At 32.7% G+C, this 27142-nt stretch overlaps 1 protein-coding gene across 2 annotated transcripts in view; it reads right to left on the reverse strand.

Moving 5' to 3' along the window:
- Positions 1 to 13432: 13432 nt before the first annotated feature.
- aspr (asperous) overlaps positions 13433 to 27142 on the reverse strand; it is a 52953-nt gene continuing 39243 nt past the window's right edge. For both annotated transcript variants that reach the window (XM_072536882.1, XM_072536883.1), the window contains exons 5-8: positions 26071 to 26330; positions 21039 to 21261; positions 18378 to 18567; positions 13433 to 13711 (exon numbers count right to left, since the gene is read on the reverse strand). In XM_072536882.1, the coding sequence (XP_072392983.1) occupies positions 13555 to 13711; positions 18378 to 18567; positions 21039 to 21261; positions 26071 to 26330 (830 nt within the window). In that variant the 3' untranslated portion in view covers positions 13433 to 13554. The remainder of the gene's footprint in view (positions 13712 to 18377; positions 18568 to 21038; positions 21262 to 26070; positions 26331 to 27142) is intronic.

The following is a 27142-nucleotide window of genomic DNA, read 5'->3' on the forward strand; positions in this document are numbered from 1 at the left end:
AACATAACAAATACAAAACAAATATAATTATAATAGGCAATTACCATGACCAAACTAGTACTATTGTGTAAAAGCTGTACTTAGGTACTATGTTTTTGAATAGAAACAATGTTTCAGAAAGTGTGATTTGATTTTAAGCTTAAACGATAACAAGTGAAGACTTTTTACTTCATCTGGCAAAAAGTTATACAAACTAACATCAGTCGAATTTTTTATGCTCTTTGTCAACCTAAAACGTTGCACTCTAATAGCATCTCTAGATCCTGTATCGTGATCATGGCATCATGGACGTTGGAGTTTATGTTAAACTTACCTTTGTAAAACAGTTATTCCGTACTGTAAATGGCTATGAAATAGTGCAAAGTAGCACATTCTAAGGATATTTTTAGGAATCATATAAACTAAGTTGCGTATTACAAATATACTTGTAGCAAGTCTAGAACTTAAGTAATCTATATGAGCACTCCAATCCAAATTATCGTCTAGAAAGATTCCTCATAGTTTAACACTATTTCTTGAGATATACTTCCAATCAGAACTAAAAATCAAATTGTGATTTTTCTCTTCATTTAGCTTTAGCCCATTATGTGCAAACCAGTTTTTTGCTTTCTGGGTTCACTATCTATTTTAATTTTTAAATTATTCTGATGAATATCAGTATTTATGAGAGTTGTATCATCTACGAAGCAAACACATTTTACAGGAAAAGTGTAGTGAAATAAATCGTTCAGATAAATAAGAAAACAAAGTGGGTCCTAATATCGAACCTTGAGGTACACCATATTCGACACTGTTAAACTCAGAATAGCTCTTATTAAGAAAAACTGCTTGTTTTCTATTTGTTAGGTATGATCTAAATAGATTAAGAGTGTTTCCCCTAATACCGTATTTATGCATTTTTTCCAACAGTAATTCATGCGCAACACAGTCAAAAGCTTTGGATAAGTCACACAATGTCAAAGACACAAAATGACCTTCCTCCAAGCCATCAACTATATCCCTCACAATTTTCTGTGTAGCTAGTGTAGTGCTACACTTTTTTCTAAAGCCATATTGATTACAGTGAAGTATTTTGTGTTTTTCTAGATATTCTACCAAACGCACATTTAGAATACTCTCAAAAATTTTGCCGAAAATGGGCATGATTGAGATGGGACGATAATTTCCAATTTCATCTAAAGCTCCTTTTTTGAACACTGGTAGCACTTTTGTTACTTTTAAAACATCTGGGAAAATCCCTTCAGTAAGACAATTATTATAAAGTATAATTAATTTGTCAATAATTATATCGATTGTTTCCACAATTATTTTTTTGCTTAAGAAATAAAAATCCGTACAGTGTGAATTTTTCAATCTATGCAAAACATTCCTGATTTCAGTATCACTAACAGGTAATAAAAATAAAGAGTCACAAGGAGAGTGTACATCTTTCAAAAAAGCTATGGCTACATTTTCATTTGTAGAATTAAAAGAACTTCTAATATGTTTAGCCACTGAAGTAATTATTGAAATCGTTTGATGTAATCGCGCTTGGATAGACTTTTTTATTTTGAAATTTATTTCTGTGATAATTTTTCGACTGTTCTGACAACCATTCAAATTTCGTCATTTTGTGTCACGTGGAACAATTTCACCCAATCATGTCAACATTACACTGATAATTGCATTCAGTGCAATTTTCAATCCCTATGACAACACGATCGAGTTTGACAACTTCATCTATAGTAGAGAACAGCAACGAATCTGTTAACTTAAATTTTAATAATTGTACTTTCACTAACTGTACTTTTAATAAATAAATGTTTCGTTATGTTGAGTTATGATTTTTTTTTTCAAAAAATTATCCGCCAAATATCCCTCGGACATTGATGAATGGCTCATAATTTCATGACAAATTTCTCAAGCTCGTTGCTTGGTAACAGCACTCAGCCTTCGGCTTCGTGCTGTTACCAAGGAACGAGCTTTCGATTGTCATGAAATTATCTCGTCTGTTATCAATGTCCTAGGGATATTACTACTGATAATTTATAACTTTCCAACTATCAGACTATCACGAGATACATTTTCTGAATTGGAAACAAATTTTCATAAGCCAGTTTTTTCTTTAATGATATTGTTGATTTATAGTGCTTCTTAAATTTTTATACTGACTATATTTATTTGTAACATCAGCAATTATCTTGACCGTGGAAAGATTTTCTCGCATTTCTATTAGTTCATCATCAAATCAAGAAATTGGAGCTTTACTATGAGTTCGTGATTTTTTTAATGAAAAATTAATTTCAGTTAACTTAACATATATTTCGGTAATAAATTGAGCTAATTCTGTTGCTGTTTTAAGAGAAACAACTGAAGCCCAGTCAATGTTGTTTAACAACTGTTTTAACATCCGGATGCCATTACTTGTTATATGACTTCTGTATGTATTAGCATTATGACTTTTTTCAGATTTTATTTTTAAAATTTTCGAAATTCAGAATATTCAGAAATACGTATATACGTATTTCTGACTATTGGTCGTCTTCAGTACGGTGCAGCCAAGTTAGAAAAGCAGTATGTTAACTTGGGAAAGGATCACTACAGAAGCAATGCAACCAATTTGTGACATTAGAGTTAGAAGACCCAAATGCCAAACGTTGAGCGTTCAACGTTTGGCATTCCTTTCCCCAGGTAGCTGTAGCTTCCTCCGTGGTTATTGTTAGTTGTTGCCCTAGAAACCGTCAGGGTCTTCTAACTCTATTGTCACAAATTGGTTGCATTGCTCCTGTAGTGATCCTTTCCCAAGAACATACTCCTTTTCTAACTTGGCTGCGTCGTACTGAAGACGACCAATAGTCAGAAATACGTGTATACGGTTGCCTTACATCGATATTCCTTTTTTGGTTTTCTGTTTTGCGAGACATGCCATTACATTTTACTTGTATGTATGTATATATATGTATATAATTATTATAATTATTGCAATAATTATGATACAACCCACAAGAACATCTATTTTATAGAAATGGTGTACAGCTCGATTGCTGGATATAAATCATTACTTAAGAGGCAGCATAAACAGGAAATTGTTTAAAAAAAAAGAAGAATTAGGTTATATTATTTGTAAAATTTAATTTTTAAGTGGAAGGATTAATCTATTAAAAATGGGTTTCTCTGACGATTCCAAACAACGACTCGCTACTGTTATTGATCTAGCTAAAACTGTTTTTCATTATGGTTTTATTCCAACTGTTTTGTACTTAGGTAAGCTGATCACAATTTTTTTTGTACTGTGTAATATGTGCGTGCTCTTCATGTAAGTTAACCCTTAGTCCCTTAGTCGCATTTAAGACCCTTTATGTAAAGTGAATTGTAAAGTACATTCTTTGTAAACTAATAAAATAATTTTCTATTTGTGTTTCCAAATATCTTCAAAATTTTAACTTATAACTTTGTTATTACTAAATATATTTTTATGAAATTTTGATCATAGCTAGTTAGAGAAGCTGTGAATCTAGTGATATACTTGTGGAATAAACATCACAAATAATTTTTCTAATTTTAATTTTCTAGTTTGAGTATGAAAGTAATAAAAATAATGGGTAAATGATTAGTTATAAGAAAAGCATTAAAATTATAAAAAACAAAATTAAACACCACAAAAGTAAACAGTTTTAAAAAGTAAATAGTAAAATATCAGCAAAGAATATAGACGCATATAAGCGTCTATATTCTTTGATATCAGTATAAATAATGGATATGAACAGCGCTTATGATGGTTTTTAAACCAAAGTTTCATAAAATTTGTTAAAAAAAGAAGATAAACAATTTTTTTATTATCTATATGAGAATAAGTCAAAACCCTTAACAATATTATTTAGTTTAACATTTAGTTAAGGTAAAAAAAAATAATTTATGAATTCTGTTTTATGTTAATTAAAAAATTGCAGCTTCTCATAACAAAAAATATTAAAAATATAATTTCTTAAAAGTCTATCTTTAAATTTTAAACACACATATACATTACACAATATGGCAACAACTAATACTGAATTTAAGTCATACTGCCCCAATACATAAAAAGAATTAAAATGCATTTAAGAGGGGGCCCATCGGATAAGAAGCATATATATATATATATATATATATATATATATATATATATATATATATATATATATATATATATATATATATATATATATATATATATATCTGTATGCCGGAGGTAAAGGGCACTATGTCACAAATTTGTAATTTTACAGGAGAAGCGTTTTAAGTTTATTTTTGTGTTTGTTTATTCACAGGATGTATGTTAATACACATTATGTCACAAACCCTTGTCTAATTTATTCTTCGGATTATTATCTTTCAAAATTGTATTATTTAAAACACATATTGTGATAATAAACTTGATTTATTTTTAATAAAAAAAAAATTAAAACACAATGTAGTGGACATAGTGCTGTTTACCTCTTCAAGATCTTTTGGGTCATAGTACTAGATGTATACTAAAATGCATTATACAAGGTTAAACTTTAATTTGTTTCTCCTTCATGACAAACATTACAGGGTAAAGTGTAAAACTTAATATTTGTTTACATTTAACGACCGGGATACTGTTAGAATACTAAAAGAAACATAATGTATATCCCTCATGCATCAAAAACTTCTTGTTCATCATCTTCTGGGTAATCACTAGCGTTGTTAGATGTAGGTAATTTTTTATAAAATTGATGACATACAGATGGTAAATATGTAAATATGGTAGCAGTGATATCAAGTCATCGAACTTTTGGCGAGAAATCGGTAATAAGTCATTAGTGATAGGCAGTAGAACTTCTGGCCATGTAATTTTTTCACTTTTTCGAAATCGTATCATATCAAGTTGTTTGAAATTATTATCATCAAAAGAAGTTTTAAGAAATAGCTTTCCTATAGCCTCTCGACGAACTTGAAGATGAACACAGGCAGACATTAATACACGTTGTTTTTCAGTGTCAAGTTTTCTTGAGACAAAAGGAGCTTCTTTTCCGACAGATAATGAGTTGAATTGCTTGAAGTCCTCACATTTCATATTGTGTACAGTGTATTTAGTAGTTGTTGCCAATCCCAAGGAGTCAGTATTGTCATGTTTGGCACTCTTTTCCTTTTCCTTTCAATGTGACCATATACAGTGTCTGCTTCCATATGAGTATGGCCCTTTAACAAAAACTTGTGATCTATTTGCGGGAATTTGTGGGAAGGTCTTCAAAATCCAGAAATATGCCATTACAATAAACGTATTTTTATTTTGATCATAACAGTTTGACCATTTTAATAAATACAAAGCCATTTCTTTTCTGTCACGAGCTGCTTTACTTTCATCCCACATCATGTAGTGTACTGAAGAGTCGAAGGAATCATAAATCGTAAAATTAAATGTCCACAATTTTCTCTTATAAAAACTGATCTTAGAAGTGCTTACCTACACCTTTGTAATCAAAGCTGATGATACTGCAATGTACACAGAGGTATAGGGTTTCATGTCCACATGGTGCCCTCTGCCTCTAAATAAAATGTGACATGATACTTTTTTTAAAGTGCTTATCTTCGTTATTTTATAACGTAGGACATAGTGCTTTATACCTCTGTGTGGAGAATTAAAAGTTCATTATAACTGCAGTTTAATCTCAATATTGACAAAAATGGACATAGTGCCCTTTACCTCCGGCATACAGATATATATATATATATATATATATATATATATATATATATATATATATATATATATATATATATTCTTTGGTTACATTTTAGAAGTCTATGATTCTAATTATATGTTATCATTGACTTTATGTTTTAGGTTTCACTAAAGGGGCAGATCCAGGCATGCCTGAATTTAGTGTAGCTAAGTGAGTATTAATTTGTTAATAGCTTTATTTATTGTAGGACAGTACCTTAAATTTGTGGGAGACAAAAGTAAAACATTTTCACTACTTGTATCATATTAACGATATCAGATATTTTAATGGACATAATATCAAGTTATTGATGTTAGTTTTATTGTGATTGATTGTAAAAGGTAGCTCATTTACTATAAACCCAACATAAAAAATATAGTCAGCATTTTTCTAACCAAAATAAATATAATATTAAGAGCAAACCAATATTATTTTCAATTTTACATAGCATAACAATATATATATATATATATATATATATATATATATATATATATATATATATATATATATATATATATATATATATATATATATATGTCAATAATTTAAGCATCCCCATTTACGCCACAAGCATTCGTTGTTTTTTTTAACTGCCTAGTATAATATTCATGTCATAGCTAGTCTTATCAAACTTTTATAGAATTTGTCTTTCAGTTGCATTAGAATCTTTGTTTTTTCCGTCTCAAAATCCATAGTTATCTTATTTGTAACTCCATCTATAAATGAACATTCCAAATACTCTGTCTTTTGTCTCTTCTAAAGCCGTCTCTTGTCCACTCTTCTCTAGAAATATCATTAGATCCAAAGGACTTAAATGTATTTTGTATTATCTCATTTACTTTCATTTTCACAATAGAGAAGAATAACTAAGTTCATTATTATTGAAATATATTGAACAAATTACTACTATACTAATATTTTTTTTATTTTTAGCATTTTCTGGTAGAAAATTATCATAATCTTCTGAAGAAATATGGGATTTATAGAAGTAACAAATCTTACCTAGAGCTAGAATATATTTATGGATTGTAATGAACAATACTGTACATCAAATAAAGCATTTAGATTTAAGTTAATATCGCTTGTTTAATTACATTATAGTATAATGTTCTCAATCTGTTTTATTGTGGCGTGTACAAGTAAAATATTGTGTTGATATGGAATTAAGCCACAATTGATTGTAATGAAAATTATATTTTTATGGCTCGCTATGATGTTTTGGACGTTGGCGAAATCCTATTGAGTGTGACTCGAAAAATCGAGACGGGTGTAGTAACCTTGCTGTATACCGTAATATACATTACATAAATACGCTTATTATAATTTTACATAATATATTTTTTTATAACAACTGGAGAACGACTTAGATAATTTTGATTTGAAAATATTTGTATGAAGTAACATAAATTAAATTCAATAAAATTATAAAAATAAATCAAATTATATAAAATTAAATACAATTAAATATAATTAGGAAAAATTACATAAAAATAACGAAAATTATACAAAATTAAATAAAATATAAAAGTATAAAAAAATTTAATGAAGTATAACAAATTTTAAAAAAATTAAACAAATTATAAAATATAAAAAATTAAATAAAATCAAATTACATAAAATTGTATAAAATTAAGTAAAATATAATTAATACAATTAAAAAAATTAAATAAAATTATAAATAATTATATAGATAATATTCAAAAATATATATAGGACGAATAAATTTTATATTATATTTAACAAATTTTGAAAATTACTAAAATCATTAAACAATTAAGATTTTTTAAATTTGAATAAACTTAAATGTGTAGTGTTATTATAAAAAATATTAATAATTTAGTAATAATCAGACATAAAATTTGAGTAACTTACATATAGTATAAATACGCCATAAGAAGTATTCACTTCTGTCGGCACTCCCCAAGTGCCATGCTCTTTTTTTACTTTAAATTTAAAACAACCAATACACTCAGATATATCCTGTCTAAAACCGAACCTAACAACACAATAAGGAAGATCAAAGAAGTGCATTCTTAAAATACCCTGTGAATGCAACAACTTCTATGTGGCAGAAACCGAAAGACTAAGTGTCAGGACGAGCATGAAACATAAATCAAAACCAGGGACTTCGACAGATCACAAATACACAAACATGCCTGGGACAATGAACACATGGTACAATGGAAAGATGCATCAATAATACACTCGCGATCATAAAATCCGGGTCACCTTGAATATCACCGATATTTCATTTTTAACGAGCTTTATCGTAAATAATAATAGCACAAATACAAACTAATGCATGTTTCTGAGAATTGTTGCGGTTTCCTTTGTAACAAAGAATTCCAATAGTGCCGATTTCGCGGTAAAGTGCACACTTCCCAAAATGAACGCTACCTGTAACTCCGCTTGTTTTAAATGTCTCGTTTGTACTTCGACTTTCTGTTCAAATGCAACGGACAAACGTTTATTATTGCCACCATTAGTGTTTATTAGTGCCATTATTAGTGTTTATTTTTTGACAAAAATGCCTTTGACTGTTGTTGAAACGGCACAAATTGTTGCACTTGTGGAAGACGGTCACACTCAACGGCAAGTCGCAAGAACTGTTGGCGTAAGCCTTTCTACGGTTCAACGAGTGCTTCAACGCTTTCAGGAGGCAAGTTTGCTAACCAGGCGACCTGGCTCTGGACGAAGAAGAACGACCAAGGCACTAGATGACCGTTTCGTTGTGTTTCAGGCTTTACGAAACCGGACCTCAACTGCGGTTATGCATCAAAATCGTCTAGAGGAAGTACGAAATCGCAATTTTAGTGTTGCAACAGTCAGAAGAAGACTTCGTTCTTCTTGACTATCTTCTCGGGTAATGGCTAGAGGACCGCCACTTTGCCGGGTGCCTCGAATTGCACGACTAGCTTTTGCTCGACAATACGCGCATTGGGGAGTTAACGATTGTAGCAAAGTGTTATTCTCAGATGAATCCCGTTTCTGCCTAACTGGATCCGATGGACGTGTAAGAGTTTGGAGGAGAACCGGTGAACGATTTTCACAAGCTTGCATTGCTCCAAGAATGCCATTTGGTGGAGGATCGGTCATGGCTTGGGGAGGTATATCTTCCGACTTCCACACAGAATTACCCTTCATCGAAAATGGGTCCCTAACTGCACGAAGGTACATTACGGAGATTCCGGAAGAACATGTTATGCCCAACATGGCAGGGCTTGGAAAAAACGCCGTTTTTATGCAGGACAACGTGCGACCGCACATTGCCAGGATCAGTATGTAATACTTGGACGAAGTTGGAATTACGAGGGTACCCTGGCCAGCTAGGTCTCCGGACCTGAATCCCATCGAACATCTCTGGGACGATTTGAAAAAACGTATTCAAACCCATACACCTCCTCCTAACAATGCACAGGAGCTTAAGGATCTGTTAGTGAGAGAGTGGAACCACATACCACAACATGTAATCCGGAGAAAAATTGAGAGTATGCCCGTCGTCTGCAAGAGGTTATTAGAGCAAGGGGAGGCAATACACGATATTGGTCATTGAAATTTCACTGATTTTTTACACGTTCTGTATTTTCAATTTTTTTTCGTATGTCTGTTTTATCAACAATTTGATTTTTTTTCTTTCAAAACAAACATTGATGACAAATAAAAAATACATTAGCCAAAAAAAGGTTATTACTGCTCCAGAGGCAAAAATATTTAAAAAACTTGAAATTTTCAAGATGACCCGGATTTTATGATCGCGAGTGTAATAATCCCCATTTAATAATAAATAGCATACCCATTGCCAATACTAAAAGAAAAAGCAAACAACCATAATATACCAACAACAGCGGATTAAGAAACTTACACACTATATGAAATAAATAATAATTTTTAGTTCAATTCTATAAATTAAATCTAGTAACATAAAATTATATTTTTGAGAAGTTCATTTTTATTAATGTATCATAAAAAAATTCATCTGTTTAAACAAAGATTGTTTAAATAATTATACAGTGTTCAAATAAAAGCATTTGTATTTAGTGCGTTAAAAGATACACGTTTGGTAAGTTTTCCTAAAAAAAGTCTACAACATAGGAAAAATCTGTAGTTTCATTTTGTTATAAATAAATTTATTTATAACAAAATTTAAGCATCTTCCAAATCTAGCCAAAAATAAAGAATAAGTCATTTGTTTGTTTACATAGTGTGTAGGAGCCTCTTCCACTGGAGAGTTCCTTTTCTTAATTAAGCAACTGTAAATGTTACTAATTGATTGTGAATAGTTAAATAAAAAAGTATGTAAATTAAAAGCAATAACATAAGTAAATACCATTACAATTACTTCTTCTTTTTATATAGTCATGACTCTATTTGACCTTCTTTACTACGCTATTTGATATCATTCGGCTTATATAATCATTCCATTCTACTCTTCTATTTCCTACAAAGTCCTTGATGTTCTCCACCTTGCATCTACGTCGTATATCTGTACTTCTAGCTCTGTCCTATAGTGTTTTACTATCAAATTTTCTAAGTGTTTTCATCTCTGCTGTTTCTAACATTCTTTTTGTCCTCTCTGTGTCAGGTCGTGTTTCTGTCGCGTATGTCATTATTGGTCTGATGACTGTTTTGTAAATTCTGCCTATTATTTCTTTTCCGATATTTTTATTTTTTCATATTGTTTCATTCAGGCAACCTGTGGCTCTTCCGTTTCGAGCTTTCCGTAGCTAGATAATGTGATACCTGGATATTTAAACTTTATCACTTGTTATAATATCTAAATCTTAGAATTTATAGATAGTGAGTGTTCCTTGCACCATGTTTCTAATAGTCGGAGAGCAACTTGTAATCTCTCATATAGTGTGTTCTCAGACTTACCGCCTTGCAGGACAGTAATATCGTCTGCGTAGGCTATTGTATAGAACCCGTTATGCTGAGTTGGTCAACCAGGGTGTCTAGAACTATGTTCCAGAGGAGTTGTGATAGTACCCCTCCCTGTGGACATCCCCTCGTAACCATGCCTCTAACAGAAACGTCTTCTACATTTATGCTTATTGCTCTATTAGAGAGCTTACTGCCAGGGGAACATTTCTGACGTTGAGCTGTTGGGTGATGGTTGGAAATGTGGTTTTATCAAACGCTCCCTCAATGTCTATGAATATACCTAGGGTGGATTCTTTATTGTCCAGCGATCTTTCAATTATTCACACTACATGATGCAGTGCAGAATTGGTAGATCTTCCCGAAGTATATGCATGGTGATTTGGGTGAAGTGGGTTATGGACCAGAACTTCATCTCTGATGTACCTCTCGTATAGACTTTCCATTGTTTTCAACAGAAAGGATGTTAGGCTAATTGATCGGAAAGCCTTTGATAGGGTGTAGTCCATCCTACCTGGTTTTGGTATGAAGACCACACGTACTTCCCTCCACTTCCTCGGAATATATCTCAGAGCCAAAGAGGCTCTGAATATGTCCACAACGTGCGGTAGAAGGATATCCAATACTCACTGTAGTAGGGCTGGATGTATGCCGTCAGTCATATAAATCACAGTCTTAACCTAGCCTATAGTAGCTCGTCCGGAGTCGGTAATTTACATGACCAAAAAGCGTTTATTTCCCGTTTAATTTTGTCCTCGTTTACAACTTCTTTTGCCACACGTTAGTTTTCCTCAAGGCCCTAAGTCATGGCATTCAGTCAAGTCTGCTGCGATGTATTTAGTGGTATCAGTTTCGTTTAAGACTTAGGAAAGTGCACCCTAAAAAGTTTTTCTCTATTTTGAGTGTATTCACCTGGACTCTTTTTGAGTTATGAATACTTATTTGACAGTCTGCAGTATGTTATATCTTCTCGCAATGAATGTCCTACGATTTTATTTTTGCTCTTCTGAGTTGTTTATTATATTTAGTCAGAGCTTCGCGATAATCGTCCCACTCAACTTTTGTCACAATTAAATTTTTGTCTGTCTTCTGCCCTTTGATTTGCGAGGTTGTTATTTCACTAGGGTACTTTCCTGTTGGAATTTCTTTCTCACTCTCCCCGGAAAATTGTCTTCGAACACCAGTGTATCGTTTCTTTAATCCTACCTAAACAATATTCTTGTTAGACTTAGGTCTGCCTACTTCCAGATTTGTGTACAATGCCCCAGGTACCCTTAGGTTTTCCTTCAATATTTTACCAATCTCCTTCAAGGGTGGTGGTTTAAGAGTTCAAGAGATCTTCTGCATACTTCATCCTTCTATGATTTTTACCTTTACCGTCGTCAAATCCCTAGAAAATATGTTCTTTAATGGTAGTGTTTTAATTCGTTGTTCGATAATTATACAATTCCTCGAGATTTTGGCAGATCGGCTATATATGAGCTCTGCACCAATGCCCGATAGACCTCTCATTTGGATATTGTAAAGTAGTATTGATTCTAATATATAGGACTTTAATCCCAATACTAACTGTTACCAAATGTTTGAAGGCGTAACGTTTGGGATTACTTTTATTTCAGGTCTATGGTATATTTTCATTGGAGCAGTTTTACCAATGCCGGATATTTTTTGAAGAATCCATGAATTCTGGAATCTATGCTTTTTCAGCTCCAGACTTTATCACGTCACGGTAGCTGGTGGTTAATTTCAATATAAGAGTATCTAGTTTTTTTCTACAAATTTGCACTTTGCAATATTTTTTTAAAGAAATAGCTTTTGTGGCTTTATATTTTTGTATTTGTTTAATATAGGAAGGAGCGGGATGTATGGGTTGTGTTATAGAGGTAATATCTTTTATCAGAACGGCCACTTCGAGCATCATAGACGGTTTTTGATAACTGGTCTTCATAAGACACCCAACTCTCACTTATGGCTCCACATGGCACACCCGGGATAACTGCATTGGTCTGTAGGCTAAACTAAGTGAGGGTAGCCATATATGGTGAAATTACTGAACAACCATCGGTATACATGGTCTTCTTTAAATCTACCAACAGCTTTCTTGAGAAGGTGGAAGAGTGTTCTGAAGTAAGGGCACTCTGTTGAGTGGCCTAGAGTGGAGAAATCAACTCGAAAAGCGGAAAAACCAAGAAGGTCAACGGCATCAGGATCTTTAATGATCCTTTATGGATATCTTAAGGAAATCACTTATTATCCGGACTTGATATAATAAAAAAATTAATAAAAATTGGAACATGGAATATTCGAAGACTACTAAGAGCAAGAAAGGTCCATAATGCAATTCAAGAAATACGCAGGAATACTATCGAAATATTAGGACTGAGCTAAGTAAGATGACCCGGAACAGGAAGACTTGCAATTGGTGACTATGTTATCTACTTCTCTGAAGGAGAAAATAACTTTCCTTATCAATATTGCATCGCATTTGTCATACACAAAAACTTTACCCCTTACTCCGAAAGGATAGCGCTACTATAACTTGAAGGTAAAAACACTATGCTCAATCTAATACAAGTACATGCACCCACAGCAGACAAAGAAGAGAATAAGGTAGAAGAATTTTATGGTGGAATAACGAACATCACAAAAAACCTCAAGAGACACCACATAAATATTATATTAGGCGACTTTAATGCAAAAATCGGGAAAATAGAGAACATTTTGATGTAGTGATCGCAAACTTCCAGTAATGGAGTGCACCAGAAAAAGAAAGGAGCGAGAGGAAAAAAATAAATTTTGTAAACGCAGGATCATTTATAAAATGAAGAATTCATCTTAAATAGTAATTAATTTTATAACAAAACGTTTTATTAACTTTTAAGATTTTTATACACAATAGAAAAATTCGTTGTTTACAAAATATTATTTTTTTAGTAATAAATTTGTTTATCTTGGTTATCGTTATCTTCTAAAAATAGGATCTGCCTGCTGCTTCCGACGTTCTTGGATAACAATGAATTAGAGCATCACCATGATATCCTGAAGGACACGTGCACACGGCAAGATGTCGTCGGGCATTACAATTAGCGTTTACACCACATTGGTTGATGCAAGGATTTTGACACCTAAATTATAAAAATAATATTTTAGTTGGTTGAAAAATGTAATGCAAATATTAAACGTATAATTGATTGTGCTTGCAATAATAAAAACTTTAATATAATAAGTTATTCAAACAGAAATAAGTCTTAAAATTTAAAAAAATAAATAACTCACTCAAAGAAAAGCAATAAAAATTATTTGAAAATAAAAAATTATGATATCTCATAAAATATACCGGCTGTTAAATATTTATACAAAAAAATAAGTTTCCAGAACAGAAAAAGACAAAAAAATAATAAAAATTTGGCAAATTAAAAATTACAAAAACGTATACTCATCAATTGTTCAAAAAAAGCAACTTAGCAGAAGCAATTCTAAAAAAAAAGGTTTTTTTTTGTCCACAAAAGTAAATGTACCAGCAAACTAAAAAATAACCAAAATAAATATAAGCGTCCATATATTTTATGTATAAGTTAAGATCTTCCTTAGATGCAATATTTATTATCAGATAAATAGTCAAAAAAGCTATTGAATATAGTTGCCTTCATGTGCCTCTTTCTTCTTACACGAGCCTTTGATAGGGTAAGGCTTGACGATGTTCTTTAACTATTAAAGGAATGAAACTTAAAAAACAAGAAATAATTTAAATTATTTGCCAATTAAGCCAAGGGGATAGTATCAGCCCAGTCCTTTTTAACATTCTTATGGTTTATATCATCAAACAAGTGAAACCTGCATAGCAGATTTAAAATAGTAGCAAAAGAATTAAATGTAATTATCTCGGTCCAAAATCTCTATCATCAGATGCTATGTATTGTCTACATTATTATACGTAGTAGAGGCATGGACGCTCTTGGCAGCTTCTTTAGGAAAGCTCGAGACCTTCGAAATGTGGTGTTGCAGGCGCATCTAACGAATTTCATGAGTGGATCGTGTAATATTGAGGTCCTACGTAGAAGGGGCAAGGAATGCGAGATCACTAACACAATCAAATGACATTATTTTATTATCGAAGGATGCTGAATCACCACATGCTGCATCACAGCACAATGCAGGTACCACATTTTCGTGGTATAGGCATCGTGAAAAAGAATTCGCTGAATATTTTTCTCAAGAGGGCTCACTGGTGTATTGTCATAATATTCCTGAAGTAGTCATGAAACTGGGAGCTGACAATTACGATTTCACATCATGGCGGTTATTTATTGATGTTTCTACGAGAAGTCTGAAGGGTGTCTTATTGCAGAATGGTAATACTTATGCCTCAGTGCCTGTTGCTCACTCCATGCATCTTAAAGAAACATATGACAACCTTGGGCTTTTGCTAAATAAAATAAAGTATAGCGAATATTGTTGGCAACTCTGTGGAGATCTCAAAATAATATCCATGCTTTTGGGTCATCAGTCTGAATTCACAAAGTATCCATGTTTTTTGTGCGAGTTGGACAGTCGAGCACGAAATTTACTTTACGACCACTCAGAGAAAGACTTGTACCGGGACAAAAAAATGTGCAACGTGATACAGTAGTTGACCGAAAATTAGTTCTTTTGCATCTTCTTTATATAAAGTTAGGATTAGGAAAGCTTTAGATAAATAAAGCTTCTTCTGAAGCTAAACTTAAAAAAGGAATTTTTTTAGGCCCTAAAATTCGAACCTTAAAATCAGACAGATTGTTCCAGAATACATACAATGACCCAGGATAAATCTGAAGCATGGAGCGAACATGGTCGAAAATTATAAAAACTGGGATGCAATATGAGCGTCAAACTTCAGTTTCTTTATTCCCACGTTGACTATTTTCCCGAAAATCTTGGAGCTGTCAGCGAGGAGCAGGGAGAGAGATTCCATTAAGATATAAACAATATGGAGAGATGTTACCAAGGTAGGTATGATATAAGAGTAATGGCTGATTAATGCTGGACCTTGAAGAGAGACTCGATCACAAAAATCCATAAAAAGAAGACCACAAAACGCAGTTTTCATGGAAAGAGAGAACAGTTTTATTAAAAAAAACCAAATATTGTGTAACGTAGGTTGTACTGAATGGTTTTTTTAAGAACAACTTAATTTTGCAGTGTAATTTTGTATTAAATAAAGTTTCAATAAATATTTTCTCAGTATTTTTGGCAGTTTCTATGAAAAATTTCAAACACACTTTGTGATCAGCACATCCCATTTATTATAGGACACCTATTAAACTTAAAACACTTTTTCATAAAAAAAAATATAAGCCAATTCTATTGAAGAAAGAGTATAAAAAAATTAAATAAACCAAAGTTTTATAACTTGCCTATGTCAAAAAATGTGTTTTATTAAAATCGACAAAAAACTTAGGAACGTAGTAGTAAATATCACACAGTATCGATTACAGGATTATTAAAAAAAAAGAAGAATTAAAAACTAAAAACAACATTGTACTAAAATGTGCCTATTTATTTTGTATAATAACATCAAAGTTATGTTTATTTTGACATTTATCAATGTCTAACAAGATTTTTTGTGACCTTTATATTTTATTTATTTTATGTAATTTCCAAATTAAATGGACATTAAATTCCAAACCTTGAATCACCTTCAGAGACATTACAAGAAGTTTTTAATAATATTATCGAGCGCTATAAGCATTTATTTTATAAAGAATTATATTTACAAGATGCTCGGAAGTACAAAGCCAAAGAAACGAGAACCAATCAAAGATTTTCCGACCATACAAGACATTCAGAAATTTATCGAAGAGATTCCGTTTGATGCCATAAAAGTTAATAAAACGGTTACTTTAAAAGATTTGCTGGGAGAGTTATCAGATTTTAGCGAAGACGAAGACTGGAAAGAGCTGATTGCAAGTGTACATGATATGTATAATGATAACTATGTCGGAAATGAGCAATAATTGCTAATAAGACAATTTGTTCGAAAAGAATAGGAATTACTTATCATTATTTATAATATAAAGTAGAAGATCTATAACCAAATATTTATTTTATAACTTATATTTTTATATTTATAACTATCTAAATTGCTACGTAGCAATATATCTGCAAGTATAATTTTATTAATTAAAATACCTTTATATTTTTAATTATACACTAAAACCATTTTTTTTTGTTTCAATATTTGAAATAAATTTTAAATTACAATAAATCAATCTTTGATACTTTTCATACTATAAAAATGTGTCCAAACTGAAAATGGTTACACCAAGTAGCTGCCCATATAACGTGGAGTACGACAAGGCTGTGACAAGGAAGCTTTGGATGACAGACCAGGGAGGATAAAAATTGGTGGAGAAACAAATAATACAATTAATTACAAAAAGTATGGGAGACCTTCAAACACGGTTAAACGCGATAAACGAAGCAAGTCATCAGTCGGAAAGGTCTCAAAATTATTAATAAAAAAAAAAACAAAGTGGATGGTAGTTGCAAAATAAATATAGCTCAACAGCAAATTTGGATAGATGAAGAGACACTATAACGTGTCAGTCATTTTAAATATCTACGCAACTGGTTAAACACAAATGCAAACTATAATGGGAAGATAAAATCCATGGTAACCAGTTCTTAGGTGATTTTGAGGTGTTATGGTTGCGAGACAAGGACTCTTAACATTGAACAAATTAAAATCATTTGAATTGTGGTGTTACTTCGTGATTCTAAGAATATCGTAAAATAATGAACACTGAACGTCACCTACTGAACGCCATAAAAAGAAGAAAAATTTAGCATTTTGGATACATAATTAGAGGACCCAAAGACCATTCACCTCAGCATACAGGGAAAGTGAAAGGCAAAAGATGGATAGGGTGTAAAAATCAATCTTGGCTGCACAATATTAGACAATATTGCGCAGCTTAGTCTTGCATAAAGTCAATTTTGTTCAACCTCTCCTACCCACCGGCCTCCTCCTAAAACTTCCCCCTGTGGACATCATTTTGAACTAAAACGTTTATTAGCACTTTGTGTGTATAATAAACCGTTCTCTCGGAAACAACACTTGAAGCGACCGGCGATTTTGAATGTCAGTTACGCGCGCGAAATCAATGTTCAATACAATTTGTATCAATGACAGTAAAAACTTCGATATCGTTTGATAAGAATGTCCTATCGACAAAAACCAAAATGCATTTTAAAGATGAAGAGTGCAGCTTTCGTATGCAATTTTTGTATTTTAGCACAAATAAAGGCAGTTTTTATAAAAAATAATAAATAAACGTTGCGCGACTTTTGCTATTTTTTACGATTCTTATGAGATCAGTAAAATGTTTCACTTTAATTGACCGGTCTTAGTGGAGCTTCCATGGCCTATATAGCCTAATATTTAAAACCTATAACATGTAATTTTGATTTTGAGTTTTTGCAACAAATATGGGGCATTTAAAATATGCCTAAAAACGCAGAATTGAAACTTTTACCAAAGAATATAGACGCTTATATAATAGAATATAAGCGTCTATATTCTTTGCTTTTACCATAAAAACGATCGCAAGTCACGAAAATGCCTCCACAAAGACAGTATTGGGTGGAATTTATAGATAAAATCGTCTAGTTTTGAAAAACGGACTTGTATAATTGACAAAAAGTAGTTTTACATGTTTTAGAAATATAATTAATAGCACCTGAGATGAGTTATAACCTTTCTGTCAGTTTAAAGCTAATTATAAACATAATAAATTATATCGTAGTACTTACTTGTAATCAATACATGCTTGGCTGTCAGGACATTGACTATCCTCAGTACATTCTCCTTGGAAACAAGCTCTAAGAGGATCTCCGGTATATCCACGAGGGCAGGTACACACTGGGCGTTCCTTATTAGATCTGTCAAAACCTGGTTCACAATGGGCATTGCTACCACAGGGATTGGGTTCACATAAATCTCCTGGAAATTTAAACCGATTAATAATTTGTAAAATGGATGTCCAATATAATATAATGTATATATATATATATATTTATATATATATATATATATATATATATATATATATATATATATATATATATATATATATAAGACAAACTTTGAGATTCTTTGGGAAAAAAAGCTGAAAGAATAGGCTAAGTGTAGACTTTATTCCTTTATTTTTCCAATATTTCGTCGATAGTCATCGACATCATCAGGGATAAGCTATAAATAGTTTTACATGAAAAATTGACAGTCTGTTTGAAAATGTTGATGTTACTTACAATTTGAGATTAGCGCCGTAATGAAAGCTGATCAATGTTATAAAAATTTTTATGTTTTCTTACAAAACACATGTAGTGTAAATTAACAATCAAACAGAAGAAAAAAGTGAAGAAGTGAAAAATGAATTTTATGAAGAATTAGAGTCATTATCTGTAGAAATGCTCAGACAAGATATTACAATTATTATAGCCGACGCCTGACGCCAATGCAAAGGACGGAAGAGAAGACATATATAAAAACATAACAGGGGGTGAAAGTAAACATATGAATACAAATGATAATGGCCAAAGATTGATAACATTCGCAATTGAAAACAGGATGAAAATAATGAGTACGCATTTCAGAAGAATGAAAAATGAACGTAGAAAATTCCGGGATCAAATGAAACTAATCAAATAGACCACATCTTAATACCTACAAAAGAAATTTGTCAATTTAATAACAAATGTGAACACGTGCAGAGGGGCTAAATGACGGAGTGACTACTAAAGAAAATTATAATGTTCCTAAACCTCAAATAGTAATAGAAGAAATACCAAAGCCCACACGAGGCGAAATTGAAGAAATAATAAAAGATATGAAAAATCAAAAAAGCCACGTAAACTATGCGTAAACTATAGAGGAATATCCTTATTAGAGGTAATATATAAAGTGCTCGCCATACTAATTAAAAAACGATTAGAAATATATGTAGAGAATAGGAGAATACCAGGGAGAATTTCGGAAAGGAAGATCAACAACCGATCAAATTTTTATGCTAAAACAAATCCTGATCAATTGCTATGAATACAACATTTCAGCATAAGTACTTTTCATTGATTACAAAGCCGCCTACGATACAATAGACGGAAGCGAATTAATAGAAACGCTAAAAGAATTCCAAGTGCCAGAAAAAATAGTAAGTTTGGTAAAAATGACAATTAGACAAACCATTTGTGCTGTGAAATGCAACGGTACAGTCTGAGAAGAATTCGAAGTGAAAAAAGGTGTTCGCCCGTTGACACATTGGACACCCGTTGTCATATTGCTATTCAATATAGTTCTAGAAAAAATTTGTAAGGGTTAGTGGGATAAATAGGTCTGGCACTATTTTATTCTCATTGCAAGAAATGGAAAAGATCTGACAAATATAGCAAAACGACTGATTCAGAAATGCTCTACAATGGTACTGAAAGTTATTATTAATAAATCGAAGAACATGGAAACCTCGAGCAAAAAAGGAATAAACACCAGGGGATATTTTAAATTGGTGGTGGAGTATGAATCAGTGGTAGAATTTGGGAAGGTGGATGTATATAATGTACTTAGGTACTCTTTAATTAATTAGACATGTAAGGAAGAAACTGAAATCAACCTGAGACTGACCAAGAGCAATAGGTGTGCTGGAGCCATAAGCAAAATAATTAAGGCCAAAGATATATCTCATAATACAAAAATAAGAGTATACAAAACTATAATTAGACCCACAATGCTATACGCTGCCGAGACAAGGACTATGAACAAAACCATACAGAACAGATTAGAAGGATGGGAAAGAAAGATACTTCGCAGAATGTTTGGTGGAAAAGTAGTAGAGGGAGAATGGAGAAGACGAACTAATGCAGAAGTGTACCATTTTTATGTTAACCCTAGAATAACAAAAGTGGAGAAAAAACGTAGACTAGAATGGCTTGGACATCTAGAAAAAATGCAAGGTACTAGACTAGTCAAGAATATTGCTTTGAGAGTACCTGAGGGCAAAAAAGAGAGCAAGACCAAGAAAGAAATGGAGAGAAGTAGTGATGGAAGATGTCAGAGAGATGGGAATCAGAGATTGGAAGCTGATAGCTAAGAACAGAAAACGATGGAAATTATCCATCCAGCAATGGGCCTAAAAGGCCTATTAAGGCTGTACATACATACATTTACTATGTTTTCATGAGGTGAGAATAATCAACTTAGTGATTGACTATTTGACAGAAATAAACATTGTCATTTAAATAAACAGTTATAGCTGCTTCCAAACCATCTTCTCTCTATCTCTCTCATACTCACACACAGTTGTAAGTTGAAAATTTAAGAAATATGTGTTAAATTACAAAGTAATTACAAGTTACAAAGTATGTATTGCAAAGTATATTAAGTATGAAAAATAATGAAATTTATAAAATGTATGTTCTTACTTGGTTCAAAAGGTCTGCAACGGATAAATGGATCACCAGTCATGTCTTTGGGACAGGAACATACAGGTGTTAGTCCTCTGAGTTCACAGTTAGCACCAACTCCGCAAGCTCCTTCGCAGGGGCTCTTGCAAATACCATAATAACAAGCAGGTTTAGAACTAGGACAGTCTACATCTCCGTAACACTCTGGTTGACATGAAGAGTAAGGATTTCCAAAGTAGTTCTAAAAAAGATAATAATATTTAATGTAGAAACTGATTTAAATCTAGATAAAAAATATTTTTTTACTTTTAATATAAAATTGGGGTTACCCCGTAACTTAAAGTTATTTTGAATATTTTAATTTTTTTTTTTCGATAAGCATTTGACAAAGAAACTAATCAGCAAGAAATGTGGTGGCTTTAAAAAAAGGTCTCTCGAGTGTGTCGCACGAATTACGGCTGTACGAAGAGCCTGGTCTGCTCACTCAAAACCTGGTTCATGACGAGTCAGCACTATCACAGTTGAAAAAAATGCTTTCTCGTTTAGGAGGCGACTTCATGCTGCTGGATTATCTTTTTAAACTAGAGCTGCTAGGCGCCGCTTTCTCGTGTCACCAGATTGTCGGATTGCATTTTATACAAGAATTCTTTGCTGGGACAATTGCAGATTAGAGTTGTGTATTATTGTGTATTATTTATTTAATAAATATATTTATTATATACAGGGTTAGGTATAAGTGTAATAATGTAGCGATAACCATACGAGTGTAATGCTCGAGTTTTTATTGCCGAAAGACTTCCATTTGGTGCATGACCAGTTTTCGTATAAGGCAGCATATCTTTTAACGCTGGCATGGGGTTAGTCTTTATCAAAAACCATTGTTGACTACGCATAAGTACACGGCCCCACATAGCTCAGATAGTTATTGAGGATCTTCCCGTAGCTAGATAAAGTTATGCCTAGATATTTAAACTCCATCACTTGTTTTATTATCTGACCTTCCAGCTCCAATTTACATATTAGTAAATTTGGTGTTATAACCATGCATTCTGTTTTTTTATTTGGGAAATTAACATGTTAAATTATCTGGCGGTTATATTAAATTGGTGCAGCATACGTTGTAAATCATCTTTACTTTATTGATTTGTTGCAGATTTTTCTGTTTGTGCTTTTATTTCTCCTCTCTTCTCTTTACTGGGTATTCTTCAACATTGCCCCTAGTCCTTTTGTTAATAATTTTCATTCTATTGATCATTTTCAGATACGAAATCCGTCATTGTTCTCTTTGGTTACTTGTTTGCATTTCTCATCAAACCAGTTGTTTCGCTGCCCTTTGGGTACCTAACCCAACACTTCATCTGCGGTCTTTTGAAGCTTATGCAGCAAACTCCAAATTTGTGTTGCTATGCATACTACCTTACAATTTAAGAACGGTAGAAAATATATCAGAAGGCAACAAAGTAATTGCTACTACAGGGAAAGAAATAATAGAACTTATAAGGTAAGAAAAATTTTGAAACTGAAAAAGGCATTCTACTACATAGGTACCGACTAAACAGCATCAGATATGCAGATGACACCATAGTATTTAACAAATTTTATTAACAAAATCAAATATTACAGTCAATAATTGAACTCAATATCTTCTTCTTCAGATACAAATCCACTAATGGATGTTAGAGATCACATTTTTCATTATTTCTCTATTTCTTGCAATATGTATCAGAGATTGTATGTCGTTAATCCCTGTCCATTGCCTTATGTTTCGGAGCCAGGACATTTTCTTGCGTCCCATTCCTTTCTTGCCTTCAATTTTACCCTCGATTATAAGTTGGAGGAACTGGTATTTTTCATTTCGCATGATGTGACCTAGATACGCCGTTTTCCTTTTCTTGATGGTTTCGAAAAGTTGGCGTTCTTGGTTTATTCTTTTAAGGACATCTATATTTGTGATTTTCGCTGTCCATGGTATTTTTAGGATACGGCGATAGAGCCACATTTCGAAAGCTTCTAATCTGTTTATATCCCTCGTTTTGAGTGTCCAGCCCTCTACGCCATATAGCAGTACTGACCAGACGTAGCACTTAGTAAACCTTAGTCTCAGTTGAAGATCGAACTCTGAACAAGTCAGTACCTTCTTGAATTTTACGAAAGCTTGTCGAGCTTGCTCAATGCGACATTTTACTTCCCTGTCCGATGCCCAGTCTTCAAAAAGCCACGATACCAGGTATTTAAATTTACTCATTCTTTCAATGGACTTAGTATTCAGTGTTATGGTGGAGTTTTCAAGTGCATCTAAGTTTCTGGAGATGATCATAAATTTGGTTTTTTTGGTATTAATCTCTAATCCCATTCGCTTACTGTGTTCTCCGATTATATTGACAAGTTGTTGAAGATCGACTATGTTGTCACAAATTAAGACACCATCATCAGCATATCGTATGTTGTTCATCAATACTCCATTCACTTTGATTCCCATCTTTGCATCCTCCAAAGACTCTTGAAATATGGCTTCCGAATAAATGTTAAATAAAAGAAGGGAAAGCACACATCCCTGTCAAACGTTCCTTCTTATATATATGGGTTTGGATATAGAATTGTCTATTTTTAACTGTGCCGTTTGATGTCAGTACAAGTTTTCAATGCATCTTATGTCTTTTTGGTCTATATCAACTTTCTTGAGGATCTGCATTAACTTGTGGTGTTGGACACGATCAAACGCTTTTTGGTAATCTAAAAAGCATAGGAACACATCCGTCTTCTGATCGTAACAATTTTGGACCAGCACCTGTGTTGCTACTATTGCTTCTCGTGTTCCTAATCCTTGCCTAAACCCGAACTGGAGTCACTGATGTCCCATTCACATTTTTTGTATAATCTTTGATGTAGTATTTTTAAGAATATATTTAAAGTGTGACTCATCAGGCTAATGAGTCTGTGATCCTCACATCTTTTTGCATTGACTTTCTTGGGCAGGGGAATAAAGGTAGAGCGTAACCACTGTTAGCACTGTTAGATGATAGCAGCCAGTTTCATAAATTAAGTTAAATATTTTGTGTAGTGCTGAAATTCCCCTTTCATCCAGTAATTTGAGTATTTCTGACGGGATTTCATCTGGTCCAGGTGCCTTATTGTTTTTTGAATTTAATATTGCCTTTTCTATCTCTTCTCTGGTGATTGAAGGCCAGTCAGCTGGTCGTCTGTATAAACTTCACTCATGGGTCTTTCGTCATGGAAGAGCTCCTGAATATAATTTTCCCATATATCAATTTTCTCCTTTTCACCCAGCACTATCTGGTTATCCTGATTAACTATGGTAGTTGGTCTTCGTTTTATGTATATTCCAGCAGTCTCCTTAAGCTTTTTATGTAAATTACGGTCGTCGTGCTGTCGTTGTAAATGTTCTAGATCGATACATTGTTGCTTAAGCCATTCATTTTTTGCTATTCTTATTTTTGCTTGTATGTGCCTGTTAATGTTTTCATACATATTGCTGCTATCTTGGTTATTCTTGTGTCTTCGTCGTTCTTCCATTAGTAGTAGTATTTCTTGTGTCATCCATTTTTGCCTCTTGTTATTTCGTTTGTACTCTAAGTTGTTTTTCATGATGTCTGTTACAGCACTTGTAATAGTATTCCATGTTGGTGTTAGATCTTCGGCAATGTTTGTCGTCAATATTTGAATTTATGCGTTTATTTCATTGCTTCGAACTCAATATAAACGTAAAGAAGGCAAAGCTCATGACAATAAGCAAGGAAAAGATAACAGAAGGTCAAATCTACGTCAACAAAACCCCAGTAGAAAGAGTGACGCACTACAACAAACTCGACACGATGATGAATGAAGAATCGACCAACAATCAGAAGATAAGAGTGCGCATCAGAAAAGCTAGATGCTAGTTACCAGATGGAGGCTTTCTTCAAGAGCCACAACCTCTCTCTTGTTATAAAAGTGAGAATGCTGCGATGCTAGGTCTTCTCTGTCCTTTTTTATGGCATTGAATGATGTACTATTCTATTTAAGATGCTGCTATCTTGGAGAATACTTAAGATCCCGTAAACTTACCGAGTCACAAATGAGGAGATCATAAGAAGAATGAAGAATAACCGAGAGATACTAACCACCATCAAATCCCGACAGTTGCAGAATTTTGGACACATTATGCGAAATGAATCCAGATATGTCCTGTTACAGGTCATCCTGTAAGGAATTTTTTTTCATCCCAGCTTTTCCGCACTGCTGCAGACAAGATAAATATTGCCATAATGATCACTAACATTCGTCCGGCGTAGACATATCAAGAAAATGGAGAAGTCATATCAGATTAAATTTTTAAAGTTTGTCATTAGTAAAACTCATTACGAAGTAGAAATTTTTTTGTAGTGTAGGTATCACTGAAAAGAAACGAGCTTTCAACTGAGATGTTTAAATCATTTTTACAAATGATGCGCATTCGCCGTTTTTAATGATTATCCCACTGAAAAATCATAAAAACTATGAGCAGGCCATTTGCTATCAAAAGGTTTATTAATTTAACTTTTTTTATTCACAAAATATATTGCGATCATTGTTTAACTAATAATAATACTTGAACTTTATATTTTGGGATTTTTTGGCTCAAATTCATTATAATCGTGGAGATTATAATGAGACTTAACTGAGTTTCTATTAATTGGCATATAATTCCATTTAAAGTATCTCACAAAATGATACACATCCAGTATTGTTAATTATTACGGCAATGAAACATTTAAAAACAATGAACACGTATCTTAGTTCAGTTTCCCAAAACTTTATTAATTTATTAAAATTTATATTTCAGGAGGTATTATACAAATCAATTTTATTACTGCGCAAAATAATATTATATTATTAGTTTTCTTACTGGTTTTTATCATGTCTGTAATTTTAGCTGAAGTATGTTGTTGTTTATTAATTAACTTTTTACAAAGAGAAATTTTTAGCTGTAAATTATTCCGCTTAAATCTTAAAATTTAGTGATAAATAGTGCTATAACTTTAATATAATAAAATATTCACTAAACTCTTACCTTGGGACATTTACAAACTGCTCTATGGTTGCTAATCGTTTCACATTCGGCGTTTTTACCGCATTGGCTTAAACAAGGATTTTGGCATTTAAATTCGATACAAGCCAGCGTAGGACCACATTCGACATCACTTTCACATTCATGGCGACATCCTGTTAGTGGAGGTCCATGGAATCCTGGTAGGCAAGAACAAGTAGGTACTTCGTTTTTCACTTCACAGTGGGTGTTTGGTCCGCAAGGGCTTGGATGACAAAGCTCCTCTAAAAAAACGACAAATATAAACACAAACATAAATGAGGAGGTGTCATTCAAAATCAATCATGTCCACCTTAAGAAGTTTTAGGGAAATCGCAAAAAACGTATTAGTAAATAACCTTACATGAAAAATCGGATAAATTAGCATATATCATTTTATTTATTGAAATTAACTGACTCTTAGTAAATATTTCAAATCTGAAGGTATAAATAAACCTGTAAATACATTTTAAAAAAAGGACATGTTCTTATTTGATTGGACTTCATGGACGTTGATAGAAGGGGTTGATAAAAAAACTCTTAGACTACTTAAAATATCTATTGTATTGTTACAAAAAATATCTTGAAAAATGGCTAACTATGGGAATCACAGGATTCGTCCACTTCGTCAGCATCAATTTCGTCGTCCTGGACATCCACTATTATGGTCTTATACCAAGATAAAAAGTCATGTTTCTGCCAGTCATCACCATACATTTTCACAAGTAACGTCTCCACGTCCTTCTTCTTAGCTGCTTTCGCTATATTGCTCAGTGGAAGTGACTCTACAGGAGTTGAGAACGACCTTGCAGAATGCCAGCCTTTTTTTTTGAGGCTTGTTGTGGGTTTCAAAATCACTTTCAAACCTAAAATTCTGTGCCGATTTCACTTTGATAACAGTAAGTTCTTGTCCATTGCGGTTGACAGCTTTCTCTTTCCTCACAAAAATCCTCTTCTTTTCAGATATCATTTCAATGTTTTTAAATCGTGTAGCCAAACTTTTAGCATCAATCAATCCCCAATCGTCTCCAAGTTTCCGTACTTCTTCAACAGAACT

This window comes from Diabrotica undecimpunctata, chromosome 7 (genome assembly GCF_040954645.1).
Source record: "Diabrotica undecimpunctata isolate CICGRU chromosome 7, icDiaUnde3, whole genome shotgun sequence".
NCBI lineage: Eukaryota > Metazoa > Arthropoda > Insecta > Coleoptera > Chrysomelidae > Diabrotica > Diabrotica undecimpunctata.